The 19,526-nt window shown below is 39.4% G+C and overlaps 1 protein-coding gene across 2 annotated transcripts in view; it reads right to left on the minus strand.

The window, feature by feature from the left end:
- Positions 1-4,040: 4,040 nt before the first annotated feature.
- The window catches only part of LOC139441968 (WD repeat-containing protein 26-like), a 28,024-nt gene continuing 12,538 nt past the window's right edge, over positions 4,041-19,526 (minus strand). For both annotated transcript variants that reach the window (XM_071222713.1, XM_071222712.1), the window contains exons 8-14: positions 18,665-18,805; positions 16,714-16,833; positions 15,214-15,359; positions 13,988-14,066; positions 13,529-13,658; positions 13,109-13,282; positions 4,041-11,297 (exon numbers count right to left, since the gene is read on the minus strand). In XM_071222713.1, coding sequence (XP_071078814.1) covers positions 11,260-11,297; positions 13,109-13,282; positions 13,529-13,658; positions 13,988-14,066; positions 15,214-15,359; positions 16,714-16,833; positions 18,665-18,805 — 828 coding nt within the window. In that variant the 3' untranslated portion in view covers positions 4,041-11,259. The remainder of the gene's footprint in view (positions 11,298-13,108; positions 13,283-13,528; positions 13,659-13,987; positions 14,067-15,213; positions 15,360-16,713; positions 16,834-18,664; positions 18,806-19,526) is intronic.

Here is a 19,526-nt window from a genome sequence, read left to right on the forward strand (position 1 = left end):
TTCAAACATGAATCTAGCACCCCACAACCTCTAACATCAGGGTTACGACAAGGACTCTTGACTTTCATGCTTAAGTTTGAACACTGAACACCTTTTGATGGATGTTTTCTATCAAGGAATCCAGAGTTATTCTTATTTTGTCCTGTTTCATGAAGCAACAATTGTTTATTTGTAAGCCGAAGTGAACGAGTTACAAGATGTAGCTCTGATCCCATTGTGAGACAAGGCACTGGTTCTCAAGTGGTGCCTTTTGTTGAAGGAAGTTGTGTTCAACCGGAAAACAATTTATTATCTTTAGGCTGAACATACGTGTCAGCTTTTTCAGTGCCTCATATCTAACCTCAGTATCTTAATAGCAGGATATATTTTCAACAAGAGAACTCAGATTCATAGCCAAAACAAGCAAAATTTTAATTTGTCTGAACTTAAAATAACAGTAAGCCGACTTTTATTCATGTTTTGATCTTATATTTTTCTTTTTGTATTTGTAGATTTTGTAATTTGTTTGTGTTTATATTTCCCCATCGTGTTTCACAATGTATGCTCTTGTCATGCTCATTATTACTTATCTCTCATGGACTAACACAAGTCTCTTTTCCGTTTCCGAAGCCCAATGACAATGGATTGTGTGTGTGGAGTAGATTCCAAAACCCATTGGAAAAGACAGGATTGATATTTACTGGTTGAGACTAGATTTTCACTAGATGTGTTGTCTTCCATCTGGTCATCCTGAGGCTGTGGAGTACAGTTTGACATTCATTGACACTAGACGCGAACCATTATCAATCTCATTAAAATCAGATCTTAGTTCTCTCTATCGCTAAACAAAGATCTTAGGACATCCCATTACGGTTCACGTCCGAACTTTTCACGTTCACTTACCAGATCATGAAAGTGACTGTCGGAATGTGTTTTGTTATCATGCAACCTCGAAAACGTTAACACAGAATATTTCAAACGACAGTTACGGCCCGTATGACTGATTCCGTCAAAATTATCGTTTATTTCTCGCTTCCGTGGGATAAACATTTGAATGGAGGAGGCGTTGCACAGTACGTGGGATTCACTGCCATACAACCTCAACCATATATTAGACATTCCGAAATGTTCGTTTGTTCAGTTTTCAAAATTTTAATCGAGAACTGTGTCAACATATTTTTCAAGCGTAGTCTGAAATGGAACGCACCAGGGTGAAATGAATGCCTTGAAACTCGAGAAAGTTGCTTTCTAATCGACTGATGTCGACTTCTTGTTAGTCATTTCAGTGGTCGGTCAAAGTTCGCGAAAGGTCATGATGTCAATTACTGGATTGTCTGGTTCAGATTCAAATATTTACAGACCGCCGTCATATAGCTGGGATATTGCTGAGTGTGGTGTTAAACAACAAACGAACAAAACAAACAGAAATGATAGAATGTATAATATATTGGATTTTCCTTGGAAAGATTGTTTTTGAGATACAGAAATCAGATATGCTTGTCTAAATGTTTGCTCACATGTACTGAGAATTTAATATCCACGATGCTGATTGGCTGATTAGAAAGTTCACCTGCACGGCCTCCTATGGAAGGGCCAGATCTTCACGTGGCGAGATATTGTATCAGAGTAAACGATCTGATCTTAATGAGATTGCAGTATGCACTAACTAGCATTATTGAAAGAGTATGTATTTATCATTTTTTAGAGAATGTATATAAAAAGAAATGAAAGACCGAACAAGCCAACAGCATTTGTATACAGTTGAGAGTTTTCACTCACAACTACTGATTAACAAGTTTACCAAATTTACTGAAAAAATCTGTAAACGTAGTTTTCTGGTCATTGCTTCGTCTATTTTCATTCTACTTCCCATCAGGGCCAGTAGAAATGCAAAGGTGGCAGCCACAACCAGATTTCAGCTAGTTGGCTCGCCAGCATTTTAATTGTCGAGTCCGCTCAAGAGTTAACTTGTCAGATAGGTTTGATTCTTCAGGTATGTGAAACCCATTGTTGGTGTCCCTGGTGAGATGTAGCTGGAATATTACCATGGTTACCAAGACAGGCGTAAAACCATTTTCACTCACTCAATCGCAAAGGTTGGGCCATAAACACCAAAATACCACCCGTCCACAGAATTCTGGGTCCCTATTCACAGAGTGAATTGTGGCACTACGACTATTAAGACCTGCATTATGTGATGCTTGGGCATTGTGAAGAAATATCAGTGAAATAGTATGAAGTAGTCTTTTTTCATAACAGAGATAAACTATAATGTGAGGTTGGCTATCATTTTGTTTTTAGAAGTGTTTGTAGATTCACTGTATGGATTCACATCACAGGTGCTTCGTGCTTGTATTTCTGCAAATATTTACAGTATTTTATGATTTAATAGTCTAACATAAAGATTAACAACTAACAATGTAGACAAGTCAGGATGTAGATATGTCTATATATCAACATCAGTTCCAGAATTACATACAGTTCTGGCTTAATTAAGAGTCCAGACCATAGATGATACCATATTAAGCGCCCTGATCCAATAATTGCCCCCTTATCAACTTCTAGACCAGTGTGTAAGTACTCTGTATAAGCCCATTGTATCAAGCTTGAAAATTTGCAAGACAGTCATATTTTCTTGTGTATATTACAGATTTTGTAGCAGAAAATGCTGTGTGAAGGATTATATAGTCGCCTCGTAACTATTATAAACAAAGGTTTAGAGTCATCAATGTGTAAATGTTTGTGCACTACAACTCGATTGTTGACAAATTTATCTTGTCTTATTAAGCCGGCCTTCCCTCATACCCTAAGTCCGAGGTGCTTATTATGGCAATATCCTGTAAACTATTGACAGCTATTTCAAAAATTCCGTTAATTTAAAAAAATATATATGTTGTTTAAGGAATAAAATCAAACACGCATAAAAGATTATTTTTGGGGGTGAAAAGTACAATATGTACCCGAACATGAAGTGGTCTTGTACATTGTATTTGTCATGAAGTAAGGCATGTCATGACTGTTGTATTTGGGAGCATGTGCTACTTAAGTAATTTGTCTCAAAATTGACAAAGCCACTTATGTCGGCATATTGTTTGTAGTGTGGGTTCATGCTGACAAACTTGCCCGATAGGAGCGGCAAGATATGTACAGAACTATTGTGGGCTGAAAAGAGATTATTTTGTATGTTACTGTCATATTTGAATATGTTTGACCTGTACAACATATCATCTCACTATTCTAACACTTTTAGAATAAAATAATGTTTTACTGATTTCTGTCTTTGTTTATTAATATGTTGGTAAAAAAAAGTGTTCCTTTTTGAACATGGGACTGCTTTTTGTGTTGGATCTGAATTTGACTGCCGTCGAACATATCGATTGTCGGGATGAAAAAATGTTGCGTTCTAGGTCTGAGACGGGTAAATCAGGTCATGAGGTCCTTAGTAGGACCCACGTACCCACTAGACTACCCGGACCCATGGCTAGTATGTGACTTATTGTTTAATAACAATAAAACCTCATGGTTACACTACAAGTCGCTAATGTTCCCATTTCTTTCTGACCTTGAACTCATTCCTACTAACTTTTATATGTTTAAGTAAAGATAACGGTTCAGTAAACTTAAGTGTACGCATGATCAGATTGTTTGTACCCAAATCTTGAGCGGGTGCCTGGGTAGAAAATTTGGACTCGTCGTAGTCCTATTGCTTTTCAAGATTGTGCTTACAGTCATGTGCTACCATGCTGCAGGTTAACATAGATACGCCACTCAAAACACATTATACCAATTTGAGCCGACCATTCCTTGTTTTATCCCAAGTGCAAGGCAGGGTAACAATATTTTGCCATTTGTGCAGTGTTCATAAAGCTGTGCAAAGACTTAACAGTAAGACAGTTATAAGCTTTAGAAATCATAAACAGTGCTTTTTAGATTTTGGTTCCTGCAGATCTGTAACCAATATTAAAAAAAGGTATTCCCTAAAGCTTCCATTAACTGCAGCCAAAGGACCCAAGCAGCTACGAGACAGTCAGTCACAGCAAAAACAAAAGAAACAAAGGATATATATTAAATCCAATTTATTCATTTCCAAGTGAGAAATGAAATATAAATACATCCTCTTTGAAATGGCGGAGATAATGTACAAGCCCGGGACACCATCCAGAGGCTTCAGAGCAAGATAAACACAGTAAAAATGCATATACGACAAGGACACACCTAATATTTCTGCTCCAACAGACAGCGCACGGCCGTTGACGATGGCATATCCGAGATAACATACTGATGTTAGGTGGTTTGGCAGAAGAATCGTGGCCATCGCATGCTGTGCTTAAAACCATGAGATGAGAATTACTTGTGACTTGTTCAATGAAAGGTTTCTTGGTGGTATTTACGATTCCGATGGTTCTTGCGTAATGAAATAATGACATGGAGAGGCGATGTTTGGCAACATGATGGCTTCAGTTATTGCGACGATACATCTTGTCACGACTAAAAGCGTCGTGATCTCGGAATTTCTTGACATGGTCGTGAACATGAACACAATTAATATAAACATCTGACAAAATTAAGTTTTCCCGATTCGTCTACAAATTCAAACGTTTGTCAAATCAGGCTCAACAAAGGGTATTAATTGCACAACAAGGATCAACAGTTCTGGAGCAATCATCGGGTACTGGTCATCAAGCGACGTGAAGACGTAACAAGTCTAAAACGGCTGACAACACATACTTAACTATCCATGTTGGGGAACCGTCCACATTGAAAACAAACATTAAGAATAAAATTTCACTCAGCAGTTGATGCCAATAATGGGACATTCACACCCTCCAGGTACAAATGGTTCTGTGGAGAGTGAATGTAGAAGATGACAGTTATTGCTAGAGCAACAGAAAAAAACTACTTTCCAGACACCCGCTAACACTTCAACAGGACATCCCCCTGCTTCAACAGGCTAAAGGATGCTAACATTGGCAGAGCATACACTCGTGTACAGAACAAGATGCTTGGTTTGTCTTCCAGCCCTGTGGATGCACTGTGTCTAGAAAATGCTTTGAGGCTCGACAGATGAAATGATTTAGAATTAGAACTAAAGACAAGTTGGAGGAAAGTAGTAGCAATGGATAAGATGAACATGACAAGGAAGACAAGAAAGTACTGTGAGATCAAGGGATGGTTGTTCTTCCATACTGTTTACATGTAAACATAAATTGTCTCTGTAACAAAGAAACAGATCTTATTTTGCATTGTACTATTTCCCTAGTGAGATGTTCCACTACAGCTTCCAGCCAATTGCTTACAATATCGGTCTTGCAACCAGTGGCATAATGTGTTACAAGAATGGATGTCCACACTCTCAAAATCTTTATGTCAATAATTTGTAAGGTTGATATAGATAATCGTTGTAGCAGAGTTTCAACCAGCAAGTATTATCAATTGGATTTATGTGTTCTCTTGTTTGCTACAACTATTCCATGTATTCTACACAAGTGTCCGAGACCAAATTTTGAAGTTATAACTAGTATGAACATAAATATACAGGTTCTAAACAGGTTCATAGGATTCAATTATCAAAATAAACCTGTTTATCAACTAGATAAATACTATATCACTCGGACACCCCTCCTTGAAAATATCATCATAAAGACTGTTAACCGTGAAAACACTGAATAGTTCACAAATTGATTGCACTGAAATCAGAATTACATGGTATATCAACACTCGGCAATCATTTAATGTCAACAAATTGTTAGTCATAAGCGGATTATGATCGATTTAACAAAATAGCAATGAACACTTATCTGAAAATATACAAATCCTAAGAATAATCATCTGTATCTTTAAGATTTCTATCTCACTGTCAAAAGTTGTTAAATTCACACCAACTTCAGATTCAAGCATGTACTCATGAGATGAAGCACAATATTTTGTAGTAATCAAAGGCCTGACTTACATCATCAGCAGATTCAGAGGAGACAGTTCCACATGTCGTGGTGATGACGGACCACAAAACGACTAAGATGATCACAAAGATGTCTGTGTACACTTCACTTGATAAAATATCAAATTAATTATTTGAGAATTTATTGAGAATATTTCACTCAAAGAAACCAAGCCAAAAACAATGCACATACTTATTAAAAATGGATAACTTCATGTCAATTTGAAACGTTTCAATACATGCATTCTTAGACTTTATTGATAAATAATCGGTGTTTCTTTAGTGAGCTGGGCTCCATTGATTGAAGGAGTTTTTCAGTTATATCACAGAATGTTAGCTTAATAACCTTGTGACATAGGAACACCTTCACCTACTGGGCCACCTTGTTATCAGGTGAATCTGGGATTCAAACCTGTGGATCCTGGCAGGTGAGGTAGGGAACACCTTCACCCACTGGGCCACCTTGTTATCAGGTGAATCTGGGATTCAAACCTGTGGATCCTGGCCGGTGAGATAGGCAACACCTTCACCCACTGGGGCACCTTGTTATCAGATGAATCTGGGATTCAAACCTGTGGATCCTGGCAGGTGAGATAGGCAACACCTTCAACCTCTGGGCCACCTCGTTATCAGGTGAATCTGGGATTCAAACCCGTGGATCCTGGCAGGTGAGATAGGCAACACCTTCACCCACTGGGCCACCTTGTTATCAGGAGAATCTGGGATTCAAACCCGCGGATCCTGGCAGGTGAGGTAGGCAACACCTTCACCCACTGGGACACCATGGAGCTAACAGCAAGACCAAGTGATGACAATGGTCACCGTAGCTACGAAATAGGAAAAATATGAGAGTAATTTATCCAGGACTTGTTTCAAACTAACGTCAAGAAGTAGAGATTGAATCTGCAGATGAGTAGGTCAGGCTCTTGTTGGATAATGACCACAATCAAGCAAGTGTCCATGATGGTACAAATGTACACCTCATACATGCATGAAATTATGATTTCTTTGAAAGAACACTGGTGCACGCAAGTCACAGCTTTACGTCATATGTTGCAGTAATCAAAGGCTACAACAAAACTCTCGTCAGTGTGCAAAGTGCATTGTTATTTACTACTGTCAATCATAAATTATTCTTTAGAATATTCTGGCCTCAAGTTTTAGTTTAAATACCAGTAATTTGTTCATATACACATTCACTGATCCCATTTATGTTATTTTGTAAATTTAACTTTCAGATCACAAAAAAATTCATTTTTCAAGTTAAGTAATTTCAATTAAAAGTTAAAAAAACCATAATTACATTGAAAAAATTATAATCTCCCTTTGATCTTTTTAAGACTTATAACATTCTCAATTTGCCACTTGACATAACAGAGAAGTGTTTCAAGACGACATCTTGTCACTTAAAGCGAGTTTGGCATTTAGCATCTTCATTACTCCAACTACGACGAGGGAGGCACCAAAAACTGGCTCAAACATTGTACATGTTAGGAATTGAACCCAGTCCGCAGGGCGACAAGCTAACACCTTGTCAACTTGGCTACCCTTCGCCCATCAGTTTAAGGTGCCTGACTAGAAACAAAACATAAAGACACTTTACACACTGACGACACATGTAGACAACTGCTGGGCAGTACAGTCATCAGATTCACATACATAGCATTAGGGTGAACATCACTTGACATACGATGATCACGAAAGCCTTCATGGAAGCTGTGCTACTTTCTGTTATGAAGCAATGTTTACCAAAATATTAAGTCTGTCCTCCTCTACCGACACAATTATAAATACTATTACATAAATAACACTCTGTGTATAAATCTTCGCTCAGTGATCTGAATGTTTAAAGGCCTTTCATTTCATCTATATCACATGATCATATTAAACATGCAGTTTTAACTGAAGCTAAACTAAATTAATAAAATGTTGTAGTAACTGCTGAACTGTTTTGTATTTATAACAGACAAATTTCATAGCACTGTTTATAACAAACATATCCAACAATATCAGATTCTTGCCGTACAAAGCACACAAAGAGAATGATCGTATTAATGAATAAAGATTTCTAAAAAGTTCATATTCTGTTACAGTGAACTTGGATGGAATGCAAGATACATGGTATCAGACCTGACCAGTGATGTAACTAAAATACAGGATTTCATTTCGAGACCACTACCTCAGGAATTACAATAACAAGTTTATCAATACCATTATTGATGCAAATGTTATTCCATAAATTTCAATATCTCCAACTACTCGAAAACAAACAGTTCCAAATAGAAGTGCAGCATCATGTAAATAAAACCAGTTTAAGTTGACGCTCACATCAGTGAGTGTGGATGGTGATGTGCTGCTATCTGCATTACCGTATTTGCTGTAATAAACAAGCTGGGTGCTAAGAAACTTGAGGGGGAGCTTATAAAACCATACACAAGAAGTTAATTTTGTTGGCAGAGATCATGAGGTAGTGAACAAATTTAGTTCAAATATTGACGAAAATAAAACTTTTTTGATAATAGCTACTAGGCAAATAAATACCCCTTCTTCACTGCTGCACGTCAAAACAAGAAAATAGGGTAAAAGTTTTTGCTTAGTTTGGGGCATTTTTTAGATAATTTACAGACTCATCTAAAAGTTAATAAGGTGGTGACTATTGGAACAGGATGTTTAACACAGCGAATATGATATTCCAGCCAACTTGGATACCATGAATGGGTTTAAAACAATGTACCCATCTTGGGAATCTTCTGGTGACAAGGCAACACTTGAACAGCTCGGCTACCACACTACCCCTACACTCACACAGAACTTTTGACACAGACATCAAATTTTCTATGACAGCTAACTGCACAATGCATTCATCTCTGATTAAGTTGAATATCTAACTACAAGATACCTCTGAAATATGTGCAATGATGTATAAATTTCTGCAATACATGTAAATAAATCCTTTATTACATGACACTGTACAAAGAGAGATAAGCACTTTTCTTGTAGGGGTGATGGGGTAGTCTAGTGGTTAAAGCATTCGCTCGTCATGCCCTGGATCTGGGTTCGATTCCCTACATGAGTACAGTTTATGAAGCCCACTTCTGGGCCCACTTGCACAAAGCGATCTCAGCGCTAAGACTATTGTAAGCCTATGTTAAAGTATGGGAGTTACGATCATCTTAGCGCTAAGATCGCTTTGTGCAAGCGGGCCCTGGTGTCCCCGTCATGATATTGCTGGAATATTGCTAAAATTGGCATAAAACCATACCCTAACTTTTCTTGCCACACCAATCAGGGAAGGCATCCCATGTCAATTCACATTGCAGACCAACATCAAAACATCTATTTCACAATTTCGTCCTATTTGGCAGCCTCTGATAAATATTTAGGTAGATATTAGTGTGAAGGTAACTAGCATGACAAAGAATTGAGTTGTACTTCTATCCAGCCCAGATACTAGAATGTCAGACACCACTGATCGGATCTGGCCATGAGTTGGTGTTTACAGAGTCTGCTGAGATGAGATGAAGCATGGCAACGCTATCTGCTCAATTATGACATAAAACATATTAGCTTATCTAGAGTGGATATAATATGACAAAGTAATCAGGAAAGTATGTACAAAAGATAAAATATAATGCAAGTGATAAAATATCATCTCCAACTGTACTTGACAAACATCAACATAAACCACAGATAGTACCACACACAGATCGAGAGAAGGCCTCAACGCTCAACTCTCACTCAACTCAACACTCAACTCATTGTGTCATAAGAAAAACTAAGAAGCAATATTGTATTTTCAACCAACTTCGAGAGCATATATACTACTCAAAAGAAGTTAAAGAACACCTGATTAACGATAGTCATATGAAAGAAACATGTTCTTTAACTTCTTTTAGCAGTATACATGTCTTATTTTCCTTTATAAAGTAAACAATGATCCATATAAAATGTATATTGCAATGTCTTTATATCTTTCAAAGTCATATACTTTAGAGCAAAACTAAAATTTTCTACCACAATGAGGTAGAGACTTTCTTCTAAAAAGCATATAAAAATGTCTGTCCTTAATTTCATGTAAAAAAAATTCAAAACATTTCACCCTTCTCAAATAGTCGAGCAAATCAACAGTTACCAAGGGCACAGAATTAATATCACAAGTCTGACTTTTTTCCCCTGAAAAACAACTTTGTTAACAACAATTGAGCGAGTGACCTTCTGGCAGTTTGTGTGCGGACATGGTGACTTCACTCCAGTAATACCCATAGTAACCATAGCAACAGTGCTCCACACATCACATCTAACCTGAACTTGGTGCATTGCCGCTACCCAGCGAAATAAACGGTAGGCCAATGAAAGATTAACTACAGTCGTGTGAAAGAAATGTGGTGTTCTGAACTTGTTTTGAGTGGTACACCATGAGCAGTGTAATAATTTCATAATCAGCATGAACAACCCGTGTCTAGGATTTCAAACTAAGTGCCCTTTGGCACACAAATATGGAAAGAATATTTACCTAACAACTGGGATTTTTTAAGTTCTTATTTTTTAATTTTAGAGGTATTTCATCCACTGCAATAATGTAAAATGAAACATTAAAGCCTTTCCTCTATATTGGTCCTGTTATCAGCTATCAACTGATATGAGCTATCAACTATATTAACATGAATTAGAAAATAGTTTAAATAGTGGGAATTACGTCTCACATTTCCTGACTTGGCCGAGTAATGGCCACTGAGCAAGTCTAGATAAATCCCTGAAATCTATATTTACAGTTACACTGGGTGCATCATAGCATGACACACACAATTAGTTCTCATGGAAATGTTATCTCTAATGACGAACACTTTCACTGTTATTTATAATATATCAATATTTATCTATAATTAAAGTGCCAAACATTATTTCCTTTTCTCAGTAATTATCTGTGGGACGAGGGCTATCTCAACTGAAACTGCAATTATTAGTACTCTTGATGTTATTTTTTGCATTTTTCTTACTAAAATCTCATATTACAGACCAAAACATACCTTACAGGTATCATTTTCTTATTCATATTAAGGAGATTGACACAAATATACGTCAGCTAGTTTCAATTCAAATCGGTCAATATTCTGCATTGAAAAAAAATCTGGGTAGCAGACAACAGCACCAGAACAAACTAAGGGAGATAACTGTTGTGTCCCGAAAGGACAAGAAAACCCATGACACCATGAACTGACTATCTCTCACCATTAGGAACAACTCTGCTAGCTACATGCTTCCATATTCTGCTACAGTTGGTAGATACGTATCAAAATGTCTACTGTACACAAATATCATACATAGCTTACAGAAGGCCTTGGTCATACCGGCGTACTCCGCCCTGATTCACTCATGTTTCCTGAAACAAAACAAAAGGAATGATTGTGATGAAATGTCTTCACATCAGCAATACATACTAGTCAAAAGAAGTTAAGGAACACTTAATTCTTTTTTTTACTATAGTAAATCTGTCAAGGGATGTAAACGGTCAAACGCTAACATCATACCACATGGAGTGTAAATGGTGACAAGATATCCTGCAAACCGCAGCGTTAGAAATTGGCACTAAGACTATAGTCCTTTCCAAACTGCCAAATGGTTAAGGTATCATAAGGATTAGTAGAAATTTGCCCTTTTTAAGGGTTTGCTATATGTTATCATTTTAAGGACTAGTGGACGAAAACTGTTAGTGTCTATCGCTGAAACCATTTTCCGTGTTCTCACAACCTGCATCTAAGATGGCAAATGGGGTTTTAGTGACATCTTAGCAACCTCACCATACAATTGAGGTACTGCTTAACAAAGCAATCTTACTTCCTAAACAATCATAGCTCCAGTACTTGAACATAGACATTCAGCTGCCTTAGCACTAAGACTGATTTACAGAAGGGGCTGAAAAAGGTAATATCATGAAAAACCGAACACTCTGTATGCAGACCTGCAGACATCGGTATATCAGGAAGTACCACTGGTGCTTAAACTCACTGAAATGTCACAGCAAGACATTATAACCTGGTTCCACAAAGCAATCGTAGCACCATGAGGACTAACTCCCAAACTTTAACAAAGGCTTATGATTGTCACAGTGCAAAGGTCGCTTCTGTTGAACACATGCCAGTCATTTCTACTGAACACATTCCAGTCGTACCTACTGAACACATTCTGGTCATATCTACTGAACACATTCTAGTCATATCTACTGAACACATACCAGTCATTTCTACTTAACACATCCTAGTCGTAGCTACTGAACACATTCTAGTCGTATCTACTGAACACATTCTAGTCGTATCTACTGAACACATTCTAGTCGTATCTACTGAACACATTCTAGTTGTATCTACTGAACACATTCTAGTCGTATCTACTGAACACATTCTTGTCGTATCTACTGAACACATTCTAGTCGTATCTACTGAACACATGCCAGTCGTATCTACTGAACACATTCCAGTCTTATCTACTGAACATATTCTAGTCATATCTACTGAACACATACCAGTCATTTCTACTGAACACATTCTTGTCGTATCTACTGAACACATTCTAGTCATATCTACTGAACACATTCTAGTCATATCTACTGAACACATTCTTGTCGTATCTACTGAACACATTCTAGTCGTATCTACTGAACACATTCTAGTCGTATCTACTGAACACATGCCAGTCGTATCTACTGAACACATTCTTGTCGTATCTACTGAACACATTCTAGTCATATCTACTGAACACATACCAGTCATTTCTACTGAACACATACAAGTCGTAGCTACTGAACACATTCTAGTCGTATCTACTGAACACATGCCAGTCGTATCTACTGAACACATTCTTGTCGTATCTACTGAACACATTCTAGTCATATCTACTGAACACTTACCAGTCATTTCTACTGAACACATACAAGTCGTAGCTACTGAACACATTCTAGTCGTATCTACTGAACACATTCTAGTCGTATCTACTGAACACATTCTAGTCGTATCTACTGAACACATGCCAGTTGTATCTACTGAACACATTCTTGTGGTATCTACTGAACACATTCTAGTCGTATCTACTGAACACATTCTAGTCGTATCTACTGAACACATTCTAGTCGTATCTACTGAACACATTCCAGAGAACACTTTCCACCAGTGCAGTAGGAAGAGGGAACAGTCGTACCTATTCTAATTCTGTCGAGAGGTCCCCATATCCTGACGGTGCCATCATCTGAAGCACTCGCCACCATCCCTGGAAGTTTGGGGTTCCAATGAACACAGTTGACTGTCCGGGCATGACCCTCCAACACAGCGATCGGAGACTCGCGCCGGATGTGCCACACGTAAACTTTATGATCTACACAAACAAAATGAAATATTAACAATAATATTCAAAAATATCCCCAAAATAACTTGGTTTACTAACTAAATATTTCACTGAATAAAAATTAACACAAGGAAAAATTAATAAATTTATTCACTCGTGTTCTTTCTGAGGAGACGTTGTTTTAAGATCCTGTCGACACCAGTCCACAAGGCCTGACACAAGCTCACTTCTCTTAGAGTCAGGTGAGCTAAGAAGAGATAACCCTGTGGTACTCACCTTCACTGCCACTGGCGACAAAGTCTTGATTCAAGCCACCAAAACATGAGAATATTGTGTAGAAACCCTGACTGATACCTTGAAATTTGCGCAGTAATATTTTGTCTTTTAAGTCCCATAAATGGACTCCCTGAAAGTGGAAAATGTGTGAAAACTGAGTAGAAGAATATAGCAAAAATACAATTCATAAAAAATGTTTTCTTGAATTATTCCAACATCTACTTATGTGAAAAGATTAATGACAAGTGTCTGCTAATGAATTGCTTTGATATTTGAGACTTAATCACATACACATGATAAATGTAAAATTATTCATTTTTTTCTGCTCATACTGACATTGATCCCCTATTCCTGAAATAGTTACATTTCTGCATGCTCTATTGGCAGGATAAAACACACATGTGGCTAGGTATCCCGGTAAAGGCATGAGTACCCACCTGTATGATCCGGACAACTTACCTGAGTGGCTACATTGAGTAATGCTAATCTGCCTGTTTCATTGATTGCGAAAGACATTATGGGATGGTCTTCTTGAATACTGAAACATAAGAAATTCAAAGAATACATTGAAGTGTGTCAGATCCTACATAGACTCACACATTGAAGTGTGTCAGATCCTACATAGACTCATACATTGAAGTGTGTCAGATCCTACATAGACTCACACATTGAAGTGTGTCAGATCCTACATAGACTCACATATTGAAGTGTGTCAGATCCTACATAGACGCACACATTGAAGTGTGTCAGATCCTACATAGACTCACATATTGAAGTGTGTCAGATCCTACATAGACGCACACATTGAAGTGTGTCAGATCCTACATAGACTCACACATTGAAGTGTGTCAGATCCTACATAGGCTCACACATTGAAGTGTGTCAGATCCTACATAGACGCACACATTGAAGTGTGTCAGATCCTACATAGACTCACACATTGAAGTGTGTCAGATCCTACATAGACTCACACATCGAAGTGTGTCAGATCCTACATAGACTCACACATTGAAGTGTGTCAGATCCTACATAGACGCACACATTGAAGTGTGTCAGATCCTACATAGACGCACACATTGAAGTGTGTCAGATCCTACATAGACTCACACATTGAAGTGTGTCAGATCCTACATAGACTCACACATTGAAGTGTGTCAGATCCTACATAGACTCACATATTGAAGTGTGTCAGATCCTACATAGACTCACACATTGAAGTGTGTCAGATCCTACATAGACTCACACATTGAAGTGTGTCAGATCCTACATAGACTCACATATTGAAGTGTGTCAGATCCTACATAGACTCACACATTGAAGTGTGTCAGATCCTACATAAACTCACACATTGAAGTGTGTCAGATCCTACATAGACGCACACATTGAAGTGTGTCAGATCCTACATAGACTCACACATTGAAGTGTGTCAGATCCTACATAGACTCACACATTGAAGTGTGTCAGATCCTACATAGACGCACACATTGAAGTGTGTCAGATCCTACATAGACTCACACATTGAAGTGTGTCAGATCCTACATAGACTCACACATTGAAGTGTGTCAGATCCTACATAGACTCACATATTGAAGTGTGTCAGATCATACATAGACTCACATATCGATGTGTTTCAGATCCTACATAGACTCACATGTTGAAGTCTGTCAGATCCTACATAGACTCACATGTTGAAGTCTGTCAGATCATCAAAGTTGTATCCCCTGATTCGATGGTGTGTATCTGCTGCCAACACTGTCTTGCCGTCTCCTTGGCAACCAAGACACTGGACCCGAACTCCCTCCCAGTTGTCCAGCACCGTGCCGTCGATATCCTGCAACATAGAACATACATACCACATGTACCAATCACCAAACACCATTCGAGGATAGCGTCACCAGTAACCCAAGGCAATACAGTCCGGGTTTTACTGATGTGGAATGTTGTATCCAATATGGATAAAAGTAACGAATGGATGGAAATATCCACTGAAAGTCCCACTTGATGCCAAAGATCGATGATTAATTGAAATTAATTCCCATGAAGCATGATTGTAATATTTATCTATATTTCTGTCATTACAGTGAGTGAGTGAGTGAGTATGGTTTTACGCCGCTTTTAGCAATATTCCAGCAATATCACAGCGGGGGACACCAGAAATGGGCTTCACACATTGTACCCATGTCGGGAATCGAACCCGGGTCTTCGGTGTGACGAGCGAACGCTTTAACCACTAGGCTACCCGACCGCCCCCTGTCATTACAAGCATGACAAGTAACACATTAAACATTGAGACATGTCCGATAGTCTTCCCTCTATCCCTAAGTCTTGATTCAAACAAGAAAATCCCCATCAATAGCAAGCACAAGGGATCACACACACTTGTATTGTCCCTGTTCTTACAGCAGTCACAACGGGAACATCATTGTAATGCCAATGTCGAACCAGATGTATGTGGCATGGGGTTTAAGATATGCTTTTCCAATTTTGCACCAACATTTTTTATTGCCCATGATAGCATTTTCGTTTTATTGGCACCAAATAACATACTGTATATATATAAATACTGAATCAGTCACAAATGCTAATATCGTCAAAAAGCTGAATACTCTGTTTGCAGACCAGCCAACATCCAAAGATCAAGAATTACCACTGGTGGGGTAACAACTTATTGAAATGTGATAGTGAGTGAGTGAGTTCGGTTTTACGCAGCTTTTAGCAATATTCCAGCAATATCACAGCGGGGGACACCTGAAATGAGCTTGTGATAGAAAGACAGAAGTCCCACATATGAAAATGAATTATCAATATCACACCTTGAGGGTATCGACAAGAGTTTAAGTTTTCAATTCAAGATACACAAAGATTGATGTGACTTCACTTCATTTTTTTGTCAATACAAAGTAACACTGTAAACATGCTTGTTGTTGTTTAGAGCCGCAATCAGCAATATTCCAGTTAAATGACGGCAGACGGTAAATAATCAAGTCTGGAGGATCCAGAGATTTATATTTAGTCTATTGACACACAATCCACAAAGTCCCTAAGTCTGAAACCCAATGTATTTGGTAGCCTCCAAACGACCAGTAGAGCTTGCTATCTACCCTGGCATACCCACTGGGGTGTGTAAAAATAGCAGATCATTCCTTTAGGAAGGCTGCATCACCATGGTAACACGTTTCACTCACACAAATATAGAACTGGCCTCGTGTGCCTCCTGTGACGAACTTCTTGCCGTCCACGTGCCACGACGCACTCGTGAGACTGTCCTCCGGGGATTGACTCAGCTTCTGACGTAAATCTCCAGTCTGTAATAAGTACAGGCGAATCACATTAACTGTGAACTAGATAACTAGAACGGCCCTGCAGCTCACCAGGATATATCGTCAACAGTTTATTGTGGGGAAATTATACTGTGTCTCCTCACACATCAACTCACTGTTAATTAACATTAAGTGAATGTCATAAGCAGCAGTCTTCAATGTTCCTGCTATATCACTATCTGTAAATATTCAAGTCTGGGTCAGGCAAACCAGTGACTGAAAACATGAGCATCATCTCACGCGAGGGTGTGATGTGAGCCTATTCTGTAATGGGCACCTATTCTGATTGGGAATCCCCACTGGGAGGTGTACCTATTCTGACTGGGAATCCCCATTGGGAGGTGTATCTATTCGGACTGGGAATCCCCACTGGAAGGTGTATCTATTCTGACTGGGAATCCCCACATAGGGGTGTATCTATTCTGACTGGAAATCCCCACATACAGGTGTATCTATTCTGACCAGGAGTCCCCACATAGGGGTGAATCTATTCTGACTGGGAATCCCCACATAGGGGTGTATCTATTTTGACTGGGAATCCCCATTGGGAGGTGTATCTATTCCAACTGGGAATCTCCATTGGGAGGTTTATCTTTTCTGACTGGGAATCCCAAATGGGAGGTGTATCTATTCCAACTGGGAATCCCCATTGGGAGGTGTATCTATTCCAACTGGGAATCTCCATTGGGAGGTGTATCTATTCCAACTGGGAATCCCCATTGGGAGGTGTATCTATTCCGACTGGGAATCCCCACTGGGAGGTGTATCTATTCCAACTGGGAATCCCCATTGGGAGGTGTATCTATTCCAACTGGGAATCTCCATTGGGAGGTGTATCTACTCTGACTGGGAATCCCCCTTTGGGAGGTGTATCCATTCCAACTGGGAATCCCCATTGGGAGGTGTATCTATTTTGACTGGGAATCCCCATTGGGAGGTGTATCTATTCTGACTGGGAATCCCCACTGGGAGGTGTATCTACTCTGACTGGGAATCCCCATTGGGAGGTGTATCTATTCCGACTGGGAATCCCCATTGGGAGGTGTATCTATTTTGACTGAGAATCCCCATTGGGAGGTGTATCTATTCCAACTGGGAATCTCCACATACAGGTGTATCTATTCTGACCAGGAGTCCCCACATAAGGGTGAATCTATTCCGACTGGGAATCCCCACTGGGAGGTGTATCTATTCCGACTGGGAATCCCCACTGGGAGGTGTATCTAATCCGACTGGGAATCTCCATTGGGAGGTGTATCTACTCTGACTGGGAATCCCCCTTTGGGAGGTGTATCCATTCCAACTGGGAATCCCCATTGGGAGGTGTATCTATTCTGACTGGGAATCCCCACTGGGAGGTGTATCTACTCTGACTGGGAATCCCCATTGGGAGATGTATCTATTCCGACTGGGAATCCCCATTGGGAGGTGTATCTATTTTGACTGAGAATCCCCATTGGGAGGTGTATCTATTCCAACTGGGAATCTCTACATACAGGTGTATCTATTCTGACCAGGAGTCCCCACATAAGGGTGAATCTATTCCGACTGGGAATCCCCACTGGGAGGTGTATCTATTCCGACTGGGAATCCCCACTGGGAGGTGTATCTAATCCGACTGGGAATCCCTATTGAGAGGTGTATATATTCTGACTGGGAATCCCCACTGGTAGGTTTATCTATTCTGACTGGGAATCCCCACTGGGAGGTGTATCTATTCTGACTGGGAATCACTACTGGTAGGTTTATCTTTTCTGACTTGGAATCCCCACATCGGGGTTTACCAATTCTGACTAATATGGTAAGGAAGACGTACCTCAACGTTCCAGATCCAGAGTTCAGAGCAGTCGTCTGGGCCACACGCCACGATGTGTGAGCTGTCGGGACTCCATGCTATGTAGGCTACTCCATATGGATGGCTGTCGTATGTCTTTCTGTGTCGTAATTCATGAGTTTCCTGTGTAGAACATTGAGGACTCACATTATTATTTCTTGCCTTAGCGAGTGAGCGAAATGGTCATAACGTCACTTTGAATAGTATTCTTGTCATATCACAGTGTGTCAGCTTAATGTTGGATGAAAGCCCAAAGCAATGCAGGTCTCAGACGTCAAGCCAAGTGAGTGAGTGAGTGAGTTGGGTTTAACGCCGCTTTTAACATTATTCCAGTTATATCTCGGCGTGTCAGTTGAATGTGGGAGAAAAGCCTGAAGTGATGCAGGTCTCATACGTTTACCACTTCGGTGAAACCCACGAGCACGGGTATGGTGCTGACAAACCTAGAAACATAATCGGGGCGAACCAGGATTCGAACCCACAATCATAGGTTTCTGGCGTGCCCAAGGGACGCAACTCTGCACAGCGAATCGCGGCGCCTTAGACGACTGGGCCACTCGTCCCCCCACGTCAAGCCAAGAGACAAAACAATGATATATAAGGGTCTGGGCAAATAATGTCTGATACTTAGGATTTCTGATGGCCAGATGATTTTGTTTTGTTTTGTTTGTTTGTTTAACGCCGCACTCAGCAATATTTCAGCAATATTTCAGCTATATGATGGCGGTCTGTAAACATTCAAGTCTGGACCAAACATTCCAGTGACTGACATCATGAGCATCAATCCACAAAACTAGGATACTATAACATGCATCAACTAAGTCACAGAGCCTGACCACCCAAT

This window comes from Haliotis cracherodii, unplaced genomic scaffold (genome assembly GCF_022045235.1).
Source record: "Haliotis cracherodii isolate W230 unplaced genomic scaffold, xgHalCrac1.p SCAF_5, whole genome shotgun sequence".
In the NCBI taxonomy this organism is placed as follows: Eukaryota; Metazoa; Mollusca; class Gastropoda; order Lepetellida; family Haliotidae; genus Haliotis; species Haliotis cracherodii.